Source organism: Hakea prostrata, chromosome 9, assembly GCF_041222555.1.
Source record: "Hakea prostrata isolate BN-2017 chromosome 9, UWA_Hpros_2, whole genome shotgun sequence".
Classification (NCBI taxonomy): domain Eukaryota; kingdom Viridiplantae; phylum Streptophyta; class Magnoliopsida; order Proteales; family Proteaceae; genus Hakea; species Hakea prostrata.
The window spans coordinates 12,813,593-12,839,993 of record NC_142608.1 but is presented as its reverse complement, the minus strand read 5'-3'; the positions used below and the strand labels follow the sequence as shown (position 1 = coordinate 12,839,993).

The following is a 26,401-nucleotide window of genomic DNA, read 5'->3' as shown; positions in this document are numbered from 1 at the left end:
AAGGGTGGATTTTGGCTAAAATGGATCATAAAATTAGGTATCTTTCACTTAAAATCCGGTCTTCTAATCTTGAACTGTTAATTAAAAATAACACGTGTTAAAACTGTAGTGCTACTCTATTATGCACATAGACGATTTTTTTTCTTCCTACTGTTCCCTGCCAAACCGGAGAGACAAAACAGAAACAGAGGAAGACAGATTAATGAATGTAGAAAGAAATTTCAGGGCCCACGTTTAACGTATCGATCTCAACAGCTGTGGAGTCCGCAACTCATCTTGCAATTAAGAGAGAGCATTGGATTCACTGAATCACACCAATCATCACTCACCGTGAAGGTAATTCGAATGGAAGCAATATCTGTTGCGGGGTGGAGATTTCACGCAATTAAATGGAGTCCGGATCTACGACCCGTAAGGGCCGACGGCTTTTCCACCCCAAAATACAGAGGGGCCCAAGGATGGGTGATGGGATTTTTTTTTTTAATATTTTTCAGCTGTGGAACCCGCCGATTTTGTGGTGGTAAAACTGTGCTCCCCGACGGGGTAATGATCCGGATTCAATTAAAGAGTCTCCCACACGGCCACACTCTTGCCTTTTCCATTGCCACCGGTTTCTGATTTCTTATATATAATCCGTCACTCTCACTCAGTTCACTCCTTCATTGATAGTGGCTCTGAGTTTAGGGTTTAGAATTTCTACAATACATGTTATCCTGAGACTCCTGACATTATACAGAAGACATCCCAGAAGACACCTTCCGAATTATGCTATCACAGTGCGGCTTTTGTATGTTGTTAAAAAGAGGTTCTGATACTTCTAACTGTCTGTTCGGTGAACAAAATTGCAGAGGCTGCCGTTCATACAGTAAATTTCATTAGATCAGACAGCAATATATTCCTAACCGTTAAACACTTACAAGAAGTAACAATAACCAAGCCAATCACAATGCCATCACTTCTTGAAGCTCTGACATGAAATCCTTCTCTACAATCTTTCCTTTTAGACAACTGTAGACCTCACACAGCCCATTACAAAATCTACCAAAGCTTTGCCATGCTCCTTCGCCGTCGCTTGAACCTTCGAAAGACTTTGTATGATTAAAAGATCCCATGAAGAAAACTGGTACTCAATGCAGTTGAAACGTCCATTGGAAGGCCAACCAGAAGCAAGAAGCATTGTCTCATTAAGCGGGTTAAAACTCCTAGGATCTCATACAGTTAATATGAACTCAAGCTGAGGCTGTATCATCTCATCTTACAAGGAAATGAGAGACACCTATAGTCCTCCTTAGATCAGCCCCTGCCGTTGGAGATCGGTATATGTCTTCTTGTTGTAGATGTTACCTTCTTTGTCTTCATACTCCTCTTCAAGATCTGGACGCCACTTATTTAGTCCTTGCCTTTCATGAATCTTCTCCCACAACAATCTTGCTTCCTGCAAGGAAGAGAAATTCATTGTATCAGAGTGTCTTTTTTCGTGTTGTTTTGGGGGGGGGGGGGTTGTCTGTGTACAAGAAAAGGTTGCGCCCGTTTTCAAAGACCCAGGTTGAACCTCAGGTCACTTATAATCAGCCCAAACCTAGAAAAGAACAGGTTGACCAAACTCAGACACAAGTTTTTGGGGGCCAAGTAACAGTGCCATGATTCATGGGAATTAAACTGCTCAAGGAGAAACACTCTTGTGAAGGATGTATCTCTCTACGTAAGCACGCTTGGTAGGATGACAATATCTACCTTGACCTCTTCTTTTCCACAATCTAGCTTTTTATAAATATTAAGAAAATAAGTGCAACTTTAACATGGATATAAAAACAAGAACTGCTACAGTGAGTTCTCAATTACCACCATCGTCCTTGGGTTGAGGTTCCTAGTCGCAGGACACATGGCACAAAAACAATAACAGCACATTTATAAACACGAGGCAAGATTATGGCAGCAGAGGATATCTAATCAAATTAGAGCTGAATAGAACAACCAAATTTCAATTAACACTTCATACTTGACCTTGCAAATGTATTGAATGGCTACATAAGCTTGATCCGATATTTGAATGATCCTAGAGAAATAAGGAGTTCTATTCTTCCGTATATTTTCTGATAATTTATTGGACCATTGACAAAAATTTGCACCAGAAACTAAATGGTGGGATCACTGTGTATTAGGAAGGTGGGTAAAGATGTCACAAGTGGCCAACGCAGAGCTGTTCTAGTGGTTGAAACCAACACCTCTTAGATTAAGTGAATCAAAATGAAAACACCATTCCTATAGATAGACTTGGTGGTGGGATGATAAGATTAAGCAGCCACTAAAAAAAAGAGCTAACTTCAAGACATGGCAAAGGACTAAGGAGGTAGAGAACCTACCAAAATAGAAATTTGGCTAGAAATGAAACTAAGAAAATTGTGGAAAAAGCAAAAGGAATATAGACATCTATATAATAAGCTAGGCATAATGTAAGGAGAGAGAGCTATTTACAAGATGGCTAAAATACGAGACACAAAGATATCAACCATGTTAGATGTATTAAAAGTGAAGACGGTAAAGTACTAGTACAAGATCTAGACATTAAGAGGAGATGGAAATTTATTTCTCTAGCCTACTAAACCAACATACATCAGGTAATTGTGACTCACTAGATTACACCATTCGCCATGGCACCAAACTTCCAACATATATACAAAGAATTACGAAGTCCAAAGTAAAAGAAACACTATGGAGAATAAAAGTAAGAAAGACACAAGGTCCTGGTGAAATCCCAATGGAAGTATAGAAGAGTTTAGGAACCTAAGGGCTAGCTAGTCTAATCAAATTGCTCAATAAGATTTTGAACACAAAGAAAATTCCAAATGAATGGAGGAGAAGTATCGTGGTCCCAATTTATAAAAATAAAGGAGATACTCAAAGTTGTAATGACTAAAGAGGCATAAAGCTAACAAGTCATACTATGAATATGGGAGAGGATAACTGAAACTCATTAAGACCAGAAACTGATATTATAGAGAACCATTTTAGTTTTATGCCAAGAAAATTAACAATCGAAGCTATTTACCTTATTAAGAGATTTATGGAAAGGTATAGAGTGGAAGAAAGATCTTTCTATGGTCTATGACCTTGAAAAAGCCTATGATAGGGTCCTAGAGAGTTATTGGCAAGTACTAGAGAGAAGAAAAAAAAGTACAAATAACTTAAGTGGGCATAGTCAAAGATATACATGACGGTTCAATGACAAGTGTAAGAATGGTAGGGAGACAAGGTGATGAATTCTTGATCATAATCGGGCTTACATCATGGATCAACTTTAAGCCCCACATTTATTTGCACTCATAATGGATGCATTAACCAAAGAGATTCAAGATGAAGTTCCTTGGTAGTTGATCACATTTACTTGCACTCTCAATGGATGAATCAACCAAAGAGATTCAAGATGAGGTTCCTTGGTGCATGCTTTTTGCTATGATATTGTTTTGGTAAGATGAGACACAAATAGGGATTAATACCAAGCAAAAATCATGGAGAGCAACTTGAAATTAAAGGGTAGTAAACTAATTGGAACAAAAACGGAACATCTAATGACTTTGGTCATCATGAGACCGATGAGGTGGTGAAATTTGAAGGAAATTCTACAAAACAATTTTTTTCTGTACTTTGGCTCAATCCTAAATTAAGAAGGTGATATAGAGGATAATGTTTCCAAAAGACTTGAAACAAGTTGGTTGAAGTGGAGAGGTGCCTTTGGTGTGATCAATGCATTCCTTTAAAGCTCAAAGGAAAATTTTATAAGACCATCGTAGAACCAAATATGATGCATGGTGCAGAGCATCGGGTTGTTCAGAAGCATCATCTCAATAAACTCAGGTGGCAGAAATGAGGATGCTATGATGGATGAGTGGAAAAAAGTAAGAGGGGTAAGTTAAGGACATATTAGAGTTGGTCTAGGAGTAGCTCTGATAAATCATAAACTACAAAAATCAAGGTGGATGGCCATGTTCAGACAGAGGCCTTTAAATGTCCCTATATGGAGAAGTGATTTAATCTAAACCAAAAGAATTGTAACTAATGGCATACTTAAGATAAATTTAGGAGAAGTGGTGTCTTTGTGGTGAGAAAGGATACACATGGCTTAGGCCTTTGTCTAGTATAGCCTCAAACTGAACTGATTGGAAGGCAAACATCCACATAGCCAACAGCATTTAGTTGAGATAGGGTTTCTTCTTGTTGCTGCTGCTATTGTTGTTGATGACAAAAATTTGCATCAGAGATTACATAGTCCCCCCCCCCCCCACACTCTGACGGCAGAATACAGTGATTTGTTGCCAATGTATGACCATGATTGGAGAATAAGAAGCCCAAAATCCAAAAAAGAAACTTTGATTACAAGATAACTGTTAAACACCATACCTTTATTGATGTAATCTCATTGAAATTCTTGGTGTTTGGAATCCCAAGGCAACGCATTCCATGCTGATGACGCCACTCCTTGAAGTGCCGCTCAAAAGCCCTACGGCCCCAATAACTATGATTTCCACATATTTCACACTTGAATTCCTGAAAGGCAGGACCAAACCCCATCATATCAAGCCGGACATCATATAGTAAACAAATATAATCAGAAGGTATTTTTACTCCCTCATATCGTAAAAATTTTGCGACAAGTGAATACAACAAATGCGCAGACTATTGAAAAAGGAAACTAAGGGAATCCAACAGAACTTCAATTTTTCTTGGTTTTAATATGGAAAGATCATTTAGGCACACTGAAAACCCTAAAATAACTTTCCTTTTGGTTGTGTGGACCTACCTCTTCTTGTTGTAGAAGTATGTGTTGATAGGCATTCTTATTTCTTTCCAAAAATTCTTCTATTATTAGAAAAGGGGGAAAAAAACCAACATCTATTGGAAGCATTTCAAATGTTTCAGTGTGTTATGTGATCAATCATTGATATAACTTTGGCCACCAAAAGAAGTCTGGTCAGCAATAATGCATGAAGCTGTATGTTGGGCAGTGAAGAAACATCTTACAAATAAACTTAGTGAAGGTCAAATGAGGATGAAAAGACGGAGGTTTGGTAAAACTTGATAACATAAGAAATGAATACATTTATGCTAATTTAGGAGTAAATATGATACACGATAATTTGCGAAAAAGTTGTTTGAGATGACATTGACATTTGAAATTGAGGCCTTTGAGTGCTCCAGCACAGAAGGCTGATTTGATTTAGATTGAAGGAGTTATAAGTGTAGGGTAGGCATAAAATGACTCTATAAGAAGTGGTGATGAAAAACAGGTATCGCCTGGGATTTGTTTCAAGATAGGGATAATTGGAAGGAGGAGCTTGCAGCAAACTTTATTAGTTGGGATGAGTTAAGTTGAAACAGCTAACTTTTGAGGAAACAAAGAAAATTTATACATGCAGTCATGCACACATGTATAACATACAGAAATACATCGGGAATTGGATAAATTTCATTTACATAAATATAAACTTTCTATTGGCAATTAGATCACAGAAAAAATTGTTGGGGGTAAGACTGCATAGGTAAACTTCCCCCAGACTCTGCTTGTGCGAAAGCCTTTGGGACAGGATTCACCCTTTTTCATTCACAATTAGATATATCTTCATTAATTTAGGGGAAAATATACAGGTAGAAGAAAAAAAATTCCTATGTAACTGCTGGGAGGAAAATCAACTGGGATATAAAATATTACCTGACCAAGACCATGAAGCTTATACAACCAGTAAGGAATAGGCTTTCCATCCCATCCCATTGGCAACTTTAGAGGATTATAGATCTGTTGGTCCTCTTCGTCACTTTCAGTATCAGCTTGTACTTCTTCCTGCTTGAAATTTAAGTAAATATTTTTTACTCCAATAGTAGAAACTAAAGAACAGAAAAAATGATTTCAGCTTAATCACTAAGAGACTATTAATCCCAATCAAATTACTGATGGAATTATTTGAGTCATCAACTCACTGCTTATTGCATATTTTAGTCAGCAGGCAATGTAACCAAAACACAGTATTCATGAAGGAAAATATGTTTCTGAGTGACAAGCATTATGGATCACCACATCAGTAGCTTGAATAGACTTGTCCCTTTGCCCCTTCTCTTTGCACAACATAATTGAAGAAATAACCCAAAAGTAGGATCCCAAGAATTGAGAAAATTAATAAGTTGAGATAAAATCAGCTTTGCTCATTAAGGATCCTCCATTTTGAACTAGGAAATGAAAGCCCAAATGACTAAATATTACCTCATTGTACTTTCATAAATCAGGCAAAGGTTTATAAGCTCCTCCCAAAGTTTTTCCTTTCTTTTGTTCTCTATCATTTTTTTTTTTTTTGGAGGGGGCATCTGAGAGTAAAACACTTCATTGACAGTAAAAAGAAAGGGGAGAAAATCTACATATGACGACTTTCCTAAATACTAAACTATAAATAACAAATTATCTCCATTGGTTTGTTACCTAGAGAAAGGACAGACCAGTAACCCCACGCAGAAATTATAATTGTTTAGTGTCACATGAACAACCCACAAAAATATTAGGAAGTAAAAAATTCAACCCAGGAACAGGGGAGATGCAGCCAAAAGAAATTGCCATTGATTTTCACAAATAATATATAACATTGATATAAACAACAAAATTTTATCAAGTATGAAACTTTGACATCACCTCTTCACGCTCTGCTTCCATTTCTTCATACGTTAAAGCCTGTTTCTTCTCAACATTTTCTTTAGTCTGCAATATTGTCTGCATATTTTCACAAAGAAAACCATCAAAATCTCCTACAGATATACAGAGGTTCATGTGCATTTAAAATTGCCTTTATGAGATGTTTGTCACCATGGTCCAAGGTTCTAAACCTCAGTTTTCACATCAAGTTTCATCCAGGTCAAAATAAAATGGAACTCATATGTTAATATCAAAATCTCAAAACAGTTGAGAACGGAATGGATTGAAACTTTAGAGACTGCTGGAATTTAAAACCTCAGCCGAGTCAGAGAATATTTGATTTAAGCTGTGATAAAAGGAAACTTGGACCAAGAGATGGACAGAACTACAAAATACATGGAAGATGCAAACCTCATTTAGCAGTTCACACACGTGCTTTATCTTGGCCTCCATCAGAGCAATCTCTTTTGAATTATCAATCTGTTCGGAAGGTGCAGCATGACCATTTTGCTCTAACCCACGTGAGGGCTTAGCAAAATGTTTTCTGTCCAATTGCTCAAGAGGTGTATGCTGAACAGAAGGGGGGGGGGGGGGGGGGGAAGGTAATTAAAGTTAAGCAAGATAATACATCACCTAACATTAAGATCTCGGAAGAAAATTTGACCAAAACATTTTACTTGATAGTCTGAAGCCTTATTTTTTTCAAAAGGAAAGCATGTCAGTCATTACAACCTTGGTAGTGGTTCAACAGGATTGAACAGCCCAAACAACAAGACTAGAACTGGGCAAATTATAGGATAAGCAAAAGCAAACCTTAAGAAGAATATCATACGTAATCCAGTGTTTAAGTTAAAATCATGCAGATAATAAATCTAGCAAACAAAATTAAGGATTCAGAAATAAAATCTGCAGGGGTTCAACAGACTACTGCTAAGTGCTAACAGATAAAATATGTCGGCTTTGACAAACATCACATTAAAGCCTCCATTTCCAAGATGTTTCCAAAGAGAAAGAGGGAGAGTTATTAAAGCCTTTGACTAAATCCTTTAATACCTTAGTAAGGAAAAGCCTCTCAGCACGTTGTTGAACAGTACCACCTGCTTTCAGTCCTAGAGCAACCAATGCCTGAAAAGAAGCAAAAATGACAAGGTAAAATTTAATAGACACACACACACATATGTATATAGAGAGAGAGACTACTAAAAAAAGTTAATTGAGAACAGTAATATCCCTGCACCGGATTAGTGCCTGTTAGTGGCATAGGGTTCAGAGTGTAGTCACTGTTATAGTCGTGTCACCAGCTTGTACAATTATCTCCCACCACCCAAAAATTAAAAAAGAAAAGAAAAGTACACCATATAATAGCACTCTGCCCTACGGTAGGGCCAATAGACTGCAAAGCATGTTGTGATGCAAAGATATTAATCATTTATTGACTAGATCAACCTAACCCTGCAAAGCATGTTTAAGGATAGTGCAAAGATGTTTACCATTTATTGACCAACTTAAACTATAGGAGTTCTAATACTATTAAAGTTCAGGTTTTGTCAAAATATCTCCAATTTGGGCAGCAATAGCATTTTTGGATAATTTGAGATTTATAGTAAAATCCAAGTCTAGTCAATGTTGCCACATCAGTTATATGTTGTCAATTTATATTCAAAAGCAGGGTTTGACATGTTCCGTTTTTATTTAAACTTAGTTTAGGTACTTTTATGGTGTCACCAAGACTTGTTCTTAAGACAATTCTTCTACTTCATTCTTCCCTTTATGCTACTTTTGGTAGCTACAAAAAGAAATGAAAAGAAAATTTTATAATGTGACAAAAATTATGATAACACAATGATTGGTTTATGTAACCTCCTAAAGTTTCAAATTCTTTTTGGAAAACTTTCTTTTCTTTCCTTGGCTGCAAACATAGCCTTAGGTCATTCATTTGACAGGATTCTATTGTTAATTGAAAGTGACTAAATTAATCTTCAATCATACCGAGATGTTGCAGACCCATGACAATATGAGAAACCTATGTTTATAAACCATGCTGAATGAGCAGTAGAACAACAAAAAATCAGCTTTTTGGTTAGACCATCTGCCCTGCCCCCCCCCCGGGCAATTTAACTAAAAACCATGCTGAACGAGCAGTAGAACAAAAACCCAGAAAGCTAATCAGCTTTTCGGTTAGACCATCTGCCCCCCCCCAAGGGGCAGCCGCAATTTAACTAAAAACCATGGTCAGCCTGGAAAAGATAGAACTGAACATGTTGTTAATTTGCTGTCAGGGCCAGTTTAAAATTACAAAGGAAAGTGATAGGCCCCTCATATCTCGTGTATATCTCGCAAGCAAAAGAAGAAAGCTGGATTTGGCGAACAGCAGCTAGGAAAGGCAATCAAATATGGTCCTGACTCCTGAGAAGGAGGTTGCTGAATAAAGTAAACAATCAGATTTGGTCTTGAGAAGAAGATTGCTGAATAGAGAATGGTTTGCAGAATATTGCAGAATATTTACTACTGAATAAGAGGGATTTGGGGTCAGGCAGAATATTATGAATGGTTTGCAGAATATTGCAGAATATTTACTACTGAATAAGAGGGATTTGGGGTCAGGCAGAATATTATGAATGGTTTGCAGAATATTGCAGAATATTTACTACTGAATAAGAGAGATTTGGGGATAGGCAGAATATTGCAGAATATTTACTACTGAATGGGAGAGATTTGAGGAGATTAAGGTTGATTAGGGGTTATAAATAGGGGCACGATGTGAGTAGTAGAAAAGGATTATTGATGTGAGTGTTTGGGCAACCGTAGGCTGAAGGGAAGCAATGTGTTATGGGGGTGAGTGACACCATTGTAACCAGTTTATCATTGTTCTTCATTATTCTATCAATTAAATAATATCAGTTTTGCATTCGATTCGTGGGTTCTTATCAAATTGGTATCAAAGCAGTGACGATCTGCGGAAATAGATGGACACCAGATTATCCATGTTTTCCGGCGAATGCAATGTGCAAGAATGGCTTCTTGAAGTGTTGTTATTCTGTTGGGAACACCAAATTGAGTAGGAGAGAAGGTTAAGTGTGGTTCTCCAACATTTGGAAGGAGATGTGCTAGATTGGGTGTATGACAGATCTTGGTCGGAATTTACTTGGGTGAGTTTCCAAGAAGCCGTTAAAATAGATATTGATGATAGCAGAGAATCAAAATGAACTTTGAGTTCGCACAATCCTGAAATAGCGATCAACGTTAGTGAAGACAACCATGCTTGTGCAATCACAGGGAAGAGGAAGCGGATCGACGAAGGAAAAAATTGCAGATGAAGCCGTGATTAATTTCAGATCTGTTCAGGCTTGCGTCGATAATCGAAACAATTGCATGGAAGTTTTATTTGAGTTTTCCACTAAAGAGAGAGAAGAGAAGAAACATAGGAGGGGGGCACAAAGGCTTTTTCGGATAGAAAGCAAGGTGGATTGGGAAGCAAGAAGTCCGATGAAACCACCATGGCTGATATTGGTAGCAATGGAAGGGGAGTCGTCGGCACTGTCGGAGATGAAACAGCTTGAATTCTAGCAAAATTCTGGTGCGACATGGGTGCGATTGCCGAATAAATTATTTCCCGATTTTCACCTTGATGACAAGGTGAGACTGTTGGAGGGGAGAATTGATAGGCCCCTCATATCTCGTGTGTGTCTCGCAAGCATAAGAAGAAAGCTGGATTTGGCGAACAGTAGCAAGGGAAAGCAATAAGATATTGTCCTGAGAAGGAGGTTGCTGAATAGAGAAAACAATCAGATTTGGTCCCGAGAAGGAGGTTGCTAACTAGAGAATGATTTGCAGAATATTTACTACTGAATAAGAGAGATTTGGAGACAGACAGAATATTGCAGAATATTTACTATTGTATGGGAGAGATTTTAGGAGATTAAGGTTGATTAGGGGTTATAAATAGGGGCAAGATGTGAGTAGCAGAAAAGGATTATTTATGTGAGTGTTTGGGCAGCCGTAGGCTGAAGGGGCAGCAATGTGCTGTGGGAGTGACTGGCACCATTGTAATCAGTTTATCATTGTTCTTCGTTATTCTATCAATTAAGTAATATTAGTTTTGCATTCGATTCGTGGGTTCTTATCAAAAAGTAAAGGCCAGATCATGGACACTAATTATTGAACTTATTAAATATTAGAGTTTTTAAAATTGAAGTCATTTCCTGTATTTGGATAGTGCTTCTTATACATTGATAATGCACTTAGAAATCCATGATGTGCTTAAAGATATGTACTTAGAGATGTGCACTTTCTTCACATCTCTTTTCTATTTTATCCAATTGATTATGCAAGTCTTTGGTGCTTGGTCCACAGTCTGTAGTTGTTGGCCAAAATTTCATCAAGTAGAAAAGATGTTTACCTCTTTTAATCTTTCAGGTCCCACTTCCATTAGCTCCTCCACACTACTGTAATAATCTAGATCAATTCCAGAATCCATAGCTGAAGCATGTCCATTCTCTTGACTCTTAGTTTCCCATCCTTGTATCTGACCATTCACCCAGAGTTCTTCAAATTCAGTTTCAACCTGTGAGAAGCCAATCATATTTCAGAATGTTGATAAACATAAAGCATTTGGAAGACAATGAACCTGAACATAGATAGACATTTGTTTAAAAACAAAAAAGTCTTCCTAATTCAAATCCCCGTAGTTTCTTACTGTTACTGATGCGGCCTACCTCATAAACAGAAGTAATTAAGCTTGAAACCTGAAACTGATCATTTAAGCTAGATACTTCACTACTCTACTGTTTTTTTCATGCAGCATTGCCCTAAAGTTGGCATCATTAAAGGAAGTATGCATTTGATGTTGTAAACTTGGTAAGACACAATAAACTTAGATGCACCACAGAGTGCAAACAAGATCATAAACATCAGTTCAAATGTACTAGATCATTCGTATTGTAAACTAACCAGAGCAGTTACGTTAAAAAAAAAATACAGAATGCAACTGAGAAAGAACCTTTGAGAACACCCTATCAAGATCTTGCAAGGGCTCCTTTCGCTGAAAGAAATATACTAGATATTCCAGTAGATGCTCCAAATATTCTCGGTACTGTCTATAGAGCCAATAAAATAAACCAAAAAAAATTATTACTTCATGTCAAGATTTAACACAAAGATGAAATTTTAGCAGTTTTGGGGAAAATATCTGTCAATTTCTACAAAACACAGAACACAAAGAAGGATTACCTGGTTAACTTATGGTTGCGAGGAATTTTGTGTGGCTGTGAAAACACATCCAAGTAAGCAGAGTACTCAATGGGCTCCCCGAATTTAGAATTAACATACTCATTATATAATTCATGCAAGTCCAAGTATCGGCCAAAAGCTTCCTGAAAAATAAATCCCAATTAAAAATAAAAATAAAAATAAAAATTGTGAAGGGGGTTGGGGAAAATAATGCATATATAATACAATAAACTAGATATTAAATTAAAAAAGTAAAAATCAATCTGCCGCTCTTGCCAAGGATTTCATTAGAAAAGCAGTAGACCAAGCAAGCAACATAAAGTGAGCTGCAGAGCATACTGGTCAAAGTAATTTTCTCTTTCTCTATATACGGTTCAGCTTATTCATGATTTACATGTATACTGTATATAAGAAATGACCTTGAATACGACTCCCCCAGGGGATGCACCTTTTTTTAAGGGTTCGGGGGAGATGGTGGTGAAGAAAGGGCTTATATTTTGCAATGACTTTGATGCAAATTTACAAGAGAATAGCAGTGTCTTGAGTCAGAGATAGTGTTCCAGTGAAACTCTTGCCATTTTTCTTCCATATAATGAAGTTAATCATATGAACAAAAGAAAATAAAAGCTTTACTAGAACGACGTTTTAGTAAAGAATAGAAAAGAAGAGTTATAAAAACACTCATAACATTCCATTCGTAAGAAGTTTTTGCTCAAAATTATATAGCAGATTCTAAAGAGAAAGTTGTTAAGCAACAGTTGAGGCTGCCACTATATCCATAACTATAAAAAGAAATTTACAAAAATATAAAAGAGGATTTGACATATCACTCTTAAATTAAGTGACGCTACAACAAAATTTAAATGCAATAAGGAACCATGTCACTAATAACCAAAAATATAAAGGGGAGACCAAAAAAAGAGAAAGCGGGGGGAGGAGGGCAAAAGATAAGAACGAACCTCGCCACTGAACTCAACATGTGGTTCTTGTTTGAGCAATTCTTCATACTCCTCCCCGGCATCAACAACACGTGCAACTGGATGACGTCTGTGGTATTCACGAATCTGCAAAGGTTGTAACAGATTCAATTATCATTAAGTCGTGATTTTCCATTATCATCAGTGAGAACTTACATTTAACAAATGAATAAATCCAGATGACGCTGAATGGATCACATAGCTAACCTCAAGTATACAACAATAAGCATTCTCCCAATTAAATGGGGCTGGCTACATGGATCCTTACTCTCTATTGGATCTATCCACTGTCATACTTGATCCAATGCCCGAGTCATGAATATGGGGTAAGGAGGGGAGAAGTTAGTTGCTAAGGGGTTCAAGCCTTAGGCCTCCTGATGAGCATGGGCTTTAGAAGCACCACTGCACTAACCACTTGTTGGAAAGCTATGAATGTCTTCCCTCAAAACTTCTCCCAAAGTTATCCTAGATCTCTACCCAGGGCTCATTTAGCTCCTTCAATCTAAATTAAATCTCTCCTCTGTGCTGTGGCACCTAAAGGCCTCCGTGAAAATGGCCATGCTACCAAAAATGACTTTCTTGCAGCTACTCCAAGATCAAATCTAGTATACCATTCCTACCTTTACGTTCCTAATCTTGATATAGCCCATCACTCTTCATGTCAGCTATACTAAGCAAATTCATTTGATGCTTCTTAACGTTCAACATTCCAGACCTTAAAATTATATCCAGTCATAGCTAACATCAAGCATGCAAAGGGGATACTTCTTCGCTTAGGTGACTATGCATGATCAATTCCTCTACTATTTTTTCTGGTAAACACCATATTTCATAAAAACGAAGTCTATTATTCTCTTTTTCAAACTTCAGCTTTTACAATTATGATGATAACTATCTCTGGAAAAATGGGAAAGCGAGAGGAGGAGAAAGTTTAAATCAAAATAAGCTTACTTACCTCTTTTAATCGGTCATAAAACGCACTAAACACATTGGTTCCAGTCGCAGTCTGTCCTCCGAGAGCAGCAATCTCGTCCTTCCTTGAGTTATCTTTATCTTCGTATACTTCAATCTGCAAAAGTTAACATCCATTAAAAAAAACTAAAGTATGTGTAGATAAACATCATGAAATAGATAATTTCAACGAAAAATCGAGTATGGAAGTGAGAAAAGGGGAAAAAATAGAGAAAATGGTTTTCCCCTCTTTCGTTGCAGAAGAGATATAGAAGACTAACGAGTTTTTCAGAGGTGGAAATTATAGAATCAATCATGTTCCGAACTCGATGGCTTTGAAATAGACGCTCACGGTTTGAAGCTGGCTCGCGCTGGAGGTCCTTCACTACAAGACGCTCGAGACGCTCTACTTCCTCGTGCCCTGCCCTCGTAACTTCCAGTAACGTCGAAGACATTTTCTCCGACCGGATCTTTGATCAGCTGCTCCTCGAATTCGCTTGCAGCAATAAACTAAATCGATCTAGGGTTTAGTCGGAACTACAAGTAACTACCGGAGGGATTTTGCTACTGCCATCGCCAAGGTTCTTCGTTTTAATCCAACTACATCAAAGAAATCATGATGCAAAAGAACCATTGGTGCGTGGGCTTGGGCTTGGGCTTGGGCCTCGAATTGTCTAACTAAATGTGATTTTGTGTGCAATTTGCCCAATTTGGCACAGAAGCATAGGCTGTGTTTGTTTGCTGAAATAAAGGTGGGGTGGGAAAAAAGGGGTGGGAAAATTCTTGAAAAAAATGTAGATTTATTACTTTTTCCTTAAATCCCAAAATTGTAGGATATTTGGATGCTTGGGGTGGGAAAATGAGAGACAAGTTTCCTTGAATGGATTCATGGATTCTTGTCTGGTGAGGTGGCAGTCCAATTTTCCCACCCCATTGCTTTTTAAAACCCCACATATTTGACGGGATTTTGTAGGAAAGCTTGAAAAAGTAAAAAGTGGAACCCATCACTATCACTTTTTCACAAAATTTTTTCCTTTCATTTCCTTCTCCCTCACCCCACTACACATGGGGCCTACATGTGTTTTTTTTTCCCACCCCTTTTTTCGCACCCCACCTTTGCAAATAAACGCAGCTTAAGAAGTGCATTATATGCCGAATTAGAAAAATTGGCATAGAATCATTTCCATACAACCCTATAGTGAAAAATGTGACGAGAGCACAATCCTCCACCCTAAACCTACATATAATGCCACGCAGCCTATAGGGTTGTATGGAAATGATTCTATGCCAATTTTTCTAATTCGGCATATAATGCACTTTTTATGCTTCTGTGCCAAATTGGGCAAATTGGGCACAAAATCTGGATTGAAATATTGTATAGTTAATTCACTTACTTGTAGGATTTGAAAGTCAACGAAGTTCTACAAGATTCTCTGCGAAAATGGGTCTTTTTTCTCCAACACGTGCTCTCTGACCTTGCTACCGTCCACGACAATCTATTGCATTAAAACAATGCAAAAATAGGGTTTAGGAAGCTTTAAATAGGGTGTCAAGGGCCATAGAGGTAATTCTACCCATACTATTCCAATAAATCACCACGGTGGTGCTTGCTTGGCCAATCAACCACTTCAAGCAACTGCCCCTAGAACTTTTTAGTACTTAGGCGTTTTGCTCTCTCAATTGGTTTCAAACATTGGTACAAGCCTAAACATAATTTAAAAGGTTCTTACTTTGCTCGTAAGCATCTGCAAACTTTGTCTTCTTTGCACAGGATATCCTCCTACTCAAACCATCTGGATTCTAATTGGATCTTCTTCTGGTTCCAAACAAGGTAAGTTCTTCACCATCTTCACCTAGGTTCATAAGTTTTGGGGCCAAAACAAGGGCTTCAATTCGGATGGCCCACTGCTTCTTCCAACTTGGTGTTCGGGTTATCATATCTGCAATTCGGGTTTCGGATTAAGATCATGGGGATTATTACATATATTATTCTCAGAAGAAATCGTGAGGGAAGATCAATTTAATCAAGGGAACCTAACTTTTTATTTGATCTAGCATTATGAGTGATTCTCCAATCAATCCAAGTTGCTGAATTTTCTTTTAAGGGAATATTTCTGATAGATCATGATTTGTTTAATTATTGTTTATATTTGAGATCTAGATCTATTCTTTATGTTTACCATGGTTTGGGAAAGTTTGTGGGAACCCTTAAGCAATCTGGAAGTCGTCAGAAACTAGAAAACAAAGCCCACAAGAACCTCGTTTGGTTGTTGTCAGTGCATCCGATAGGGGTCACTAGAGGGGGTTGCCCCAAGCAACCGCCCCCTACTGGTTGGGGCGACTCTACCCCCTAGGGGTCTATTGGAGGGGTCTCCTAGGGCAACCACCCCTTTTTTGTTTAGTTTAGGTTTTGAACCTATGTTTCTATGCAATGAATTCTAATGTAATTCTAACTTAAACCATTGATTATTTATGAAATTTTGGGATGTGTTAGGCCATCCTTTGACTTACTTTTGAAAGGTCATATTCTACGTATCACATGGGGAAACCATGTATGCATATGTTTAAAGCATGATTTACCATTAAATGTCCAGTATGTATTATATATTGTTTCTATATGATTTGTTTGTTCATTAATGAATCTAAAATTATCTTGAATCATGCTTCACCCATGCTTGACTAAATCATGACGTGTTATGGTTCAAGTGTGGGTTAACAAAGTTTTGCATGGACTTGACATGAGGTTGTGACTTGATCATTGCCCTCGAAACCTTAGAATGGACATGTAGTTTAGGTGCACATCTATGATGTCTACTTGCATATGTTAGGTATTACCCATCATGACGTTACCCTATCGACGGGGGTATTGAGGCCTAGTGACCCGTGGCAGCGATGTTGGGTTGATGGGTGCCCAAGATCAGTAACCAATCCGTGAGGGAACACAGCCGCACTATGGGGGCCATTCATTGATAGAGTTGCACATCGTAAGGTTGGGCTTATGGGCTCTCAAGACTAGTAACCAACCTATGAGAGGGCATGAGAGCTTTCCCCCATCATATGTGGATGACCAAGAGGGTTAAGGGGAGGTGTAGTTCAAGTGGGTCAGTGCTATAGGATGCATTAACCCTAAATAGGGGAAGATATTGAACTGAGTTGGTTGGTGCCAAAGGGGAGGTATCCAAACCTATAATGATGTGATTAAGTAAATGACTTTGCATTAGGTTAGGTATTTCCCTCATGCATCAGTTTCATTGGTTGAGTTCTGTTGTGCTTTCGAAAACAAAGCAGGCATCCCCTTATATTTCTCGTTTGAAACAAAAAATTAAGTTGCAATGAATTTTTCACTGTGGAACTTGTTAGTAGGTCAAGCGGCATTGCCCTTTTCTGGAATTTAAATTTTGATGTTACTTTTATTTCGTCATCACCTCATTTGGTTGATCTTTTTGTGACTTCATAGGAATTCCCTACTAGCATTAGGGTAACTATATGTGTGGTGAGCCAGCGGTGGCGAATAAAGTGCATACATGGACGACTCTCAAGAGGATTAGTGGGATGGTTATAGGGCCTTCGTTGTTGTTAGGTGATTTTAATGAAATTTTAGATTCTAATGCGAAGCAAGGAGGGCTTTCTAAGCCATCTTCACAAAGAGAGGCTTTTAGGAATGTTGTGGCTGATTGTAATTTAACTAAATTAAAATTTTCAAGTCCTCATTTTTCCTAGTCTAATAAGAGGAAAGGTTCTGCTCCTATTTTAGAAAGCTTGGATCATGTCTTTGGTAATATTGAGTTTATGTGTGCTTTTGATAGTGCATCTGCTCATCTTTTTTCCTATGGTAGGGTCGTACCATACACCAAACATGATTTCCTTCGTTCAAAAAAAACATAGCCATTCATCTTTTAAATTTGAAGCTATGTGAGAGGACCACCTGGAGTTGGCACAAACTGTACAAGATGGATGGTTTACTATGATCATGGTTCCCCTCTATTTGTATTGAACAAAAAAATTAGTCGGTGTGCTATGCATCTTCACAGTTGTACCAAGAAAACATCTAAGAAAGAAAGCAAAGAGATTGACAAAGTGCTTAGTGAGTTGTCTAAAGTGCAACACCGGCCTCCTTCTATAGCGAGAGAGTCAGAAGAGCACAAATTACAAGACAAACTCAAGTCTCTTTTGGCATGAGAGGAGGCATATTAGGCCCAGCCTTCCAAGAATTAATGGTTGAAGTAGGGTGATAAGAATATGAAGTTCTTTCCAATGAGTACAATATGTCGTTGGCATTTTAATCGAATCACGAGATTGAAGAACTAGGTGGGTAATTGGGTTAAGGATGAAAAGGAGTTGCACGCCCATATCAGGTGTTATTTCTCTAATTTATTTTCTTCCTCTAACCTGATTGAGGGCGATGATTTCATTTCACCAGTAGCCACTTTGGGATCTACTGAAATGAATAATAAATCGTGCGCTCTTTTTCTAATGTGGAAAGTAAAAAAACTTTATTTTAGATGGGGGGGGGGGGATATAAAGCCCCTTGTATTGATGGAATGCTTGCTAATTTCTACCAAAAACATTGGAAAATTGTAGGAGTGGATATTATTCGTGTTGTATCTCACTTTTTTCACGTATGGATTTATGTTGAGGAGCCTTAACCCTACTATTCTCACCATTATTCCAAAATAGAAGATCCCATTGGAGTTGGGTCATTTAAGGCCTATTAGTCTTTGCACTATTATTTATAAAATTATGTCAAAGTGCATTGCGAATAGACTAAAGCCTATTATTGGTTCCCTAGTTTCCCTCTTGTTGGGAAATTCCATGTCAGCGTTGTCACATTAGCCTCCATTAGTTTTGATGATAACAAAACATGAATTACTAATGGCTATATTGAGTTGTGTATGTATATAGTTCAACATGAGAACAAGTGGACCAAATCCAACTAATCGTTGGATGCCCAAGCCCAAGTCAAGGCCAAGACCAAGCCAAGATGAACATAAAGTCTAAGTCAAGATGAGCATGAATAATAAAGTTCAAGAAGACTCAAGAACATCAATGAACATCAACTTAAGCTCAAACAAGAAGACCTAGCAAAATAGGGCCTAGGATACCTCTTGCCCATATAAATGTAATTGCATTCATTTGCATCAAAACCATGTGCATTATATCATTAAAATGACCTAGGACATGTTAAGAGAATGTGTGTGGACATACTTTGGTTAAGAGAACCTAAATCCTTTTGAAATCCCACTCTGGGCTGTAGACAGAGCTCCACTTGGCCCAAGACGGTGATCTGTCTAACAAGAAGGCGATCCGTCTGGTTAAATATGCCTCAACGACTTCTTCTTTTTTTAACGGCTATAATTTAATCAAACGACAATCCATCTAATTAGAAGGCAATCCGTCTGGGTCAAAATTTGTATGTTTTCTATCCATTGGGGATTGGGCTAAGGCACTTGAAGGTCATCTATAGAAACCCAATTCATCCATTTGAGAGTGAGAACCTTGCCAATTGATCATCTACTCCCCAAATACTCTCAAGCTCTCAAATTGCAAGAATTCAGTTATATTTGTCTCGCACCTTTACTCCACCCTTGAAGGACATGCCAAAGCATTTAAGCAAGCTCGTGGAATCTAAGCTTAAGATGATAGAAGGCAATTGAAAGGTCATTGGTGGTACATATCATTTCTATTTAGACATACAACTCTCATTGCATCATACTAACACAAGGGGTAAAGTGTCACACCCCTTGTTAGGTAATCTCTAACCATACTGTTTTATTTTGTTGTATTCAATTCTAAGTTTAGGTAGACTAGTGTTGGTTTAGGGTGCACTTTGCCCGTGAACAAATATTGCAGAGGGTGCTCTTTGCCCGTGAACAAAAATTGTAAAAGGGTGCTCTTGTCCTATTAAAACAAGATTGTAGAAAGGATGTTCTTGCCCTATTGAACATACATTGTAGAAAGGGTGCTATTGTCTTATTGAAAATAAATTATAAGGGTTTGACTCTCTACCCACCATATTGAAAGAGAATCACTAGTGGAATTATCTCTTGAGGCCAAGAGAGGAGTTGACGTAGACTTGTAAAGTTGAATCACTATAAAAAAATTTGTGTTGTGAGTTGTGTGTTTGCAAATTTGTTTAAGTTCAATTTAATTTTTTCAATTATATTTAGATTTGCATACTTAATCTTGTATTTGCAATCAAACAAAAAAATTGAGTAAATTCACCAGTTGCAACCTATTCACCCCTCTTTAGGTTGCATTAGCACCTCCTAAAGTGCCTTTGTCCCAGGTCGTTATATTATGGATAATGTTTATATTGCTCAAGAGCTCTTGCATCATTTGCAAAGCAAAGGGGTAAGAAGGGGTGGATGGTCTTGAAACTTGACTTGAGCAAGGCTTATGATAAAATTGAGTGGTCTTATTTGCATTATGTACTCATGAGGTTTGGTTTTGCAGAGAAATGATTCAATTGAGTCCTACAGTGCATATCAACATTTCAATACCATATCAAAGTGAATCGCTTGATCGGGATGGTGGTGCCTTAGAGGGGTCTTCAACAGGGCTGCCCACTTTCCTCTTAACTCTTCATCCTATGTAAAGATACTCTGTCAAAGGGAGTTCCTGGGGGTGGCAAAGCCTCATAGTAGGGAGAGATCTTATTGCCAATAAGGTCTTTAGGGGTATTGGTAATGGGACTCCCACTCGAATTTTGAAGACCCGTGGGTACCCTCTCTCCACTATTTCAAAGTTCATGCTTCCACATCGAACTTCTCCTCCATAGTGTCGGATCTCATTGACTGAGGGTTTTATAATTGGAAAACAGATTTATAGCAGGCTTTGTTTTCTATAAAAGAGAGAAAGGTTATTTTGCTTAGTCCTTTGTTGCCGGTGAACATAGTGGATAAATGGGTATGGTCTCCCTCTGAGACGGGACGCTTCTCAATAAAGTCAACATATTTTGTCGTTGTCTCTATAAATTCTAGCTTCTTAAATCTCCCCTATAGGTTGACAGCTAATCCATTTTGGAAGTTTATTTCGCGGCTTAATAAACAACCAAAAGTTAGACTCTTTCTATGATGTTGTGGCCACGGCATTCAACCTGTCGCAACTAGTCTCTCGGATGGAATATCTATTCATCCAAGTGTTGTCTGTTATGCAAGGATGGGGATGAATCTTTGGTCCATGCACTCATTTTTGTGATCATGCAGCTAAGGTATGGCTGTTGTCCCCACTCAAGTTATAAGTGTAGAGCTTTCCTACCACAAGCTTTCAGGATTGGGTGATGTGGATGAACATTAATCTCAATCCTCAATCTAGAGATGCCTCATTTGTATTGCTTTGTACACAATTTTTTTGGCAAATTTGGAAGTGTCACACCCCACCTAGCTGGATCCGATCATACCCGAACACCTGTGGGGGTGATACACCGCAAGACCTAGGTTCAATGACAATTCCCTACAACATATGATACAATAAAATCAAACGGACAAGAATAAATCAAGTTTCAAATATAAAACTATCAAATCTGAAATAATGACTACAATCATCCATTACTTCAAATCAAAAGTTATAACATCAGAGTTTTGAAAAGAAAAGAGGATAGTTTTCTCCGCAGTAGAAAAATAAACTAATTTTCTAAGGGCCTGTTTGGTTACATGAGTTTGGAGATTTCAAATATCTAGAGATTTCAAATCTATAAATTTCAAAACTATGGAATCATAATTTATAAAATTAAATGTTTGGTTGTGGAATGAAATCTGTGGATTCATCCTAAAAATTTATTTGATCAACGTGATTTTTGTGAATGTGCAAATGTATAGCTTTTTTGAAATCTTTGGATTTCACCCCTTACTCATTAATCTACAGATTCACGTTTTTAGTGTAAAAAGGTGAATCTCTAGATTTCATAAATCTAGAGATTTTTACAACCAAACGGGTATAATTCTCAGATTCATGAATCCATAGATTTGAAATCTCTGGATTCATGTAACCAAACAGGCCCTAATGGAATCCAACCCCATAAGGACAGTCTTGACACTGGCATGAAGTTCCATGTGAGTCTACACCTTCTTCAGTTGCTCCCTCGAGAAAGCGTGCCGACAATGAATCCTCCACTTGGAAAGAGTCCTCATAACCTGCTGTATATTCTAATAGAGAAAACATATAAAAGGAATGAGTTCAACTCAACATCATATCATGCATTAATTCACAAGATTCCACATTACACATATAGCATGAATATCGATAATGTAATTAATAATATGATATATGAATGATTATGATATTATGCTCCTAATGAAGTATCTATAGAAGACACGCATTAAGTCATACACCAATCTTCTTTGGGTAGTCTCAGTCACTCTTCCCTCACAGCACTAAAGCACGCCTGTTGGGTTCTCCATGGTTGTTGGGTAAAGTCATGTCAAACCATGGTTGGGGATTAGTCACCACTCTCTCACATCACCATTGGTATAAGATCTGGCGTGTGTCAAGGATAATCTTAGGCCCAATGCAAAGTCACACGGTCTCATACTACATATGGCCCGATACTTCCCCTATAGCACCAACCAACTCGGTTCAGTATCTTTTTCCACCTATGAATGGAATCCTCAACGGGAGGCATCTGTTGGATCCCATTCCTTAACCCAGTGGTCATCCACATATAATGGACATGATGCTCTCCATATCCTCTCACGGGTTGGTTACCCGTCTTGAGCACCCATGAGCCCTTATCTATTATATGCAACCCTACCTCTCTATGATGATAGTGGGCTCTGCTTGACACTCAATACCTAGCCACTAACATCACAGGTTAACCGACTTCAATACCCCTGCCGAAAGGGTAGTTGTACTCATGAGGTCACCTAGCCAAACATTTCTAGACATGCCCTAGGTATGTCAACCAATAATCAGGGAAAACGCCAAGAGCACCATAGGAATGCATCACATATTGCCTCCTCTAGTGTCCTATGACAGAAATGCCAAAAGAGCATTCCCCATTCCCCAATCACAACCTAAGCAATTACATAAGGTCACTAGGGCAATGGATGAACCCACAACCTTAGTTTGCAACATAAAATAAAAGAAGTAATTTAATTCAATATCATCCATTTATTTTCATATCAATAATTTAAGATTTAAAAATAAAAGAAAAACTCAATCCTTCCAATCTCATCCATCTCATACATTCTCATATCATCATTTAAAGGATATTAAAAAATAGAATACATAATCATAAGATAATACTAAAGTAAGTCAAGATATCAATAATAAAAATTAACTAACACCATTATACATGTAATATAAGGTAGATATATTCCTCACCTTTCACTTTGATTCTTTTCTCTAAAGTCCCAAAATTCACTCCCACAAGTTGGTGACTAAAAGATAATTGAACCTATTCATGCAAGAGGATCAATAATCATAAATTAGAGTCAATTTGGGATTCAAAAGATCTCCCAAGATCTACCCACGAAAACAGAATCTTGACCACTTGTTTAAAAAGGGTAGTTCTCAACTTCATTAGTGAATGGTCTCTAATTTGCCACCGATTCGAAGTCTAATCGAAACGGAACTTTGGGAAAGTCTAATCGGCAACAAAAGTATCCTACGGATACCTTCAATTTGATTCAATTTGATCTATATCAAAAAGCCCCAAATTTGGCTCTCCTAAATCACTTGTGGGTGAGTCGGAGAGTCAAAATGTGAAATCTTTCTCAAGGGATTGCACAATTATCTCTTATACTCAAGGGAAACATTAATACAAGAAAACAGGAGCATCCAAGATACCTCTTCCTTTTCAAGATCTCACAAAATAAGAAAAGAGAAATTCCCACAAACTATGTTTAAAGAGAAGGGTTTAAGAATTCTAACATTTCATATCGTTCCCGTAACGATCTAAGTCGCAGAGCACCTTTGATTGGATGGGATCTCTTCTTCTCCTTGGTTTCTCCTCTTCCTAAAGCCTCCACCTCATTCTAGCATAAAAAAAATGCATTTAGAAGTGAGTTACAACCTAAAATAGAGTTTAAAAACCCGAAATCCCGATTATGCCTTGTAACTAAAAACTGGGTGGGGGGGGGTGGGTCACCCAACAGACCAATCCATGGTTGGACCCCATCCGAACTCCGATTTCGGTGATTTTTGGCTTGATGGAAAGGTCTTTCGACGATCTTCGTTTGGATACCTTAATCTCGTCAATCGGACACTCCATCGCCAATCTACGGACGTTCCAAAATCACCCTTTTTACACCATCGTGATTGATCTTCTCTCTTCTCTTAAACTCTAGAAGAGTTGTTGAGTCATCAAAATTGTCATCCACCAATATTGGTTCAATGTCCAAAACCTTCGGGCTTGACTTGAATGGCCCACAGTTGTCACCGACTCGAGGCCTGGGTTCTCGATCTTGAAACCACGAGTAAAGGGGTAGAATTCTAGGGGATTTCATAGGAAAGGTCGGAATAACTTTTTTTAGGGACAGTATCCGTCGATAAGTAGTGTTCTCAATCATGTAGGTGGAGTTGTGAGTGAGTTTCTTGGTTCAAAGGAGGAGAGTGTGACTCAAGAGGAGGTTCCCCAACCTCTATTGACTGAGTTCACAATATCAAAAGGTGAGTATGCATCTTTTGAGATGGTTCCTTTGATTCGGGTACGAAAGAAGGAAGTCGAGCCTATGTTACTTGGAATTCTACTCGCCAGTTCTTGGCTACTAGGTGCGTGTATTCCAGTTCCCTATTGGTTGCGGTGGTGGAAGAGGAGGCAGTCCGTGACAGCCTCCTAGCATGAAGTTGTAATCTTCAGTACCTGAGATTTTTCTTAGATTGTCCGGAGCTTGTTAAGGCCCTTAACTCAATTGTCAATTTCCATTATTGGCATGCTATTGCCGTAGTGTAGAAAGTTACTCCTCTGGCTGCATCCTTTGGTTCGGTTTGGTATCTCTTTACCAGGAGGGATGGTAACCTCCTTTCAAACTTTCAACATCTGGCTCTTGCAAGTTGAAAATGTCTCGCACTTGGTGGTTAACGCCACCTTTCTTTGTTTCAAATCCTCATGTAATCTTGGCTAGGAGTTTTTCTCCTGCTTTCTTTAGTTAATAATAAATTGTTGAGTTGCGACAAAAAAATACAAAAATATAATTATTTCTTTGCTCATGATCATGTTATTATGTGGATTGGTTTGTAATTGTGCGTGAACCTGATCTTGTGACTGTGGATCACTCCCTTGGGTATTCGGGTGGATCCAATACCGGCTGGACAGATGTGACAAGATCATCTTCCCCTTGGGATAGTATATTGTGCTCTTCACCTTTTCAAAGCACATATTGTGTGGGACTCATTTTTGAATACTAATAAAATAATTCAAAGGTGGGACCCCCAATGGCTCCCACGTGGGCTTCATACTATGTGTGGTGAAAAAGCATCACAATATGTGTTTCTTAGTGGCGAGGTTATCCGCACTCCCCATAATCAACTATATCAACACTTAGAAGTAGGCCTTCTTCCTACCAAATGCTTTGGAGTCTGAATCCTCTACCCATTGAGATAGCAGATTGTGCTCCCTTTACATCCCTTCACCGCATGCTTACAAGGGAGGTCTACATCTACCCACATATGATTCACTATATTAATGCTCAAAAGTGGGCCCTCCTCCTACCAAATGATATGGAGTTCAAATCCTTTACCTATTGAGATAGAGGATTGTGCTCCCCTCTCATCCATTCACCACATGCTTAGGAGGGTTGTTGACCTCCACCTACTTGTTATCCACTTTATCAATGCTCAAAAGAGGGCCCTCCTACCAAATGCTTTGGTGTCCAATTCCTCTATCCATTAGGATAAGGATAGAGGGTTGTGTTCCCCTACATCCCTTCACCACATGCTTAAGAGGGAGGTGGACCTCTACCCACTTATGATCTACTTCATCAATGTTCAAAAGTCGGCCATTCTCTTGCCAAATGTTGAAAATTGGATCCTCTACTCATTGAGGTAGAGAATTGTGCTTTCCTTACGTCCCTTTACCACATATTTTGAAGGGAGTCCACCTCTGCCCACTTATGGTCCACTTTACCAATGTTTGGAGGTGGACCATCCTAAACATGTGGTCGAGATGTGTGAGGGGAACACAATCATTTACCCATCTAGGTAGATGATCCGGACTCCAAAGCATTTGGTAGTAATGTCAATGGTCCAATTACGTTTGGTTTAGTTTAGTTTCCTTAGTTTTCGTATTTCATGGAAATGGAGACCAATACATTGAGATTTATTTGGTTTTAATTTGGATTAATTTGGTTTTGGTCTGATTTTAGTTTGTGCTAACAATTTGGCATTGGCTTTGATTTGATTTGATTACTCAATGTTTTTGGTTTATAATTATGTTATCCTCTTTTTCTTTTCAATTACAACATGACTATATGTCTCTTCCCAAAACCAATATCACTCCCTAAAACTATAATGCTATTTTTTCTTTTTTTTGCCAAAAAGATACTTATATTAGACTCTTCATACTAACATTTTCGGAGGTAAAATAAGAATTATTTACAATGAAAAGGGGTGGGACATATCACCACACCCTATT

At 38.1% G+C, this 26,401-nt stretch overlaps 1 protein-coding gene across 2 annotated transcripts; it reads right to left on the bottom strand.

Moving 5' to 3' along the window:
- Nucleotides 1-712: 712 nt before the first annotated feature.
- ATO (splicing factor-like protein) lies at nt 713-14,463 on the bottom strand. 2 transcript variants are annotated; one of them, XM_089168138.1, is made up of 12 exons: nt 14,112-14,463; nt 13,835-13,948; nt 12,862-12,966; nt 11,903-12,045; nt 11,673-11,769; nt 11,073-11,237; nt 7,727-7,798; nt 7,085-7,243; nt 6,674-6,751; nt 5,708-5,839; nt 4,399-4,545; nt 713-1,435 (listed from the first exon to the last, which is right to left on the bottom strand). In XM_089168138.1, exons 1-12 carry the CDS (start codon nt 14,283-14,285, stop codon nt 1,289-1,291), a joined length of 1,533 nt encoding a protein of 510 aa, XP_089024264.1. In that variant the 5' UTR covers nt 14,286-14,463; the 3' UTR covers nt 713-1,288. The 2 variants fall into 2 exon arrangements, with proteins under 2 accessions (XP_089024264.1, XP_089024266.1); XM_089168140.1 differs by having other exon boundaries at nt 5,708-5,836; nt 14,112-14,462.
- Between the last annotated feature and the right edge of the window lie 11,938 nt (nt 14,464-26,401).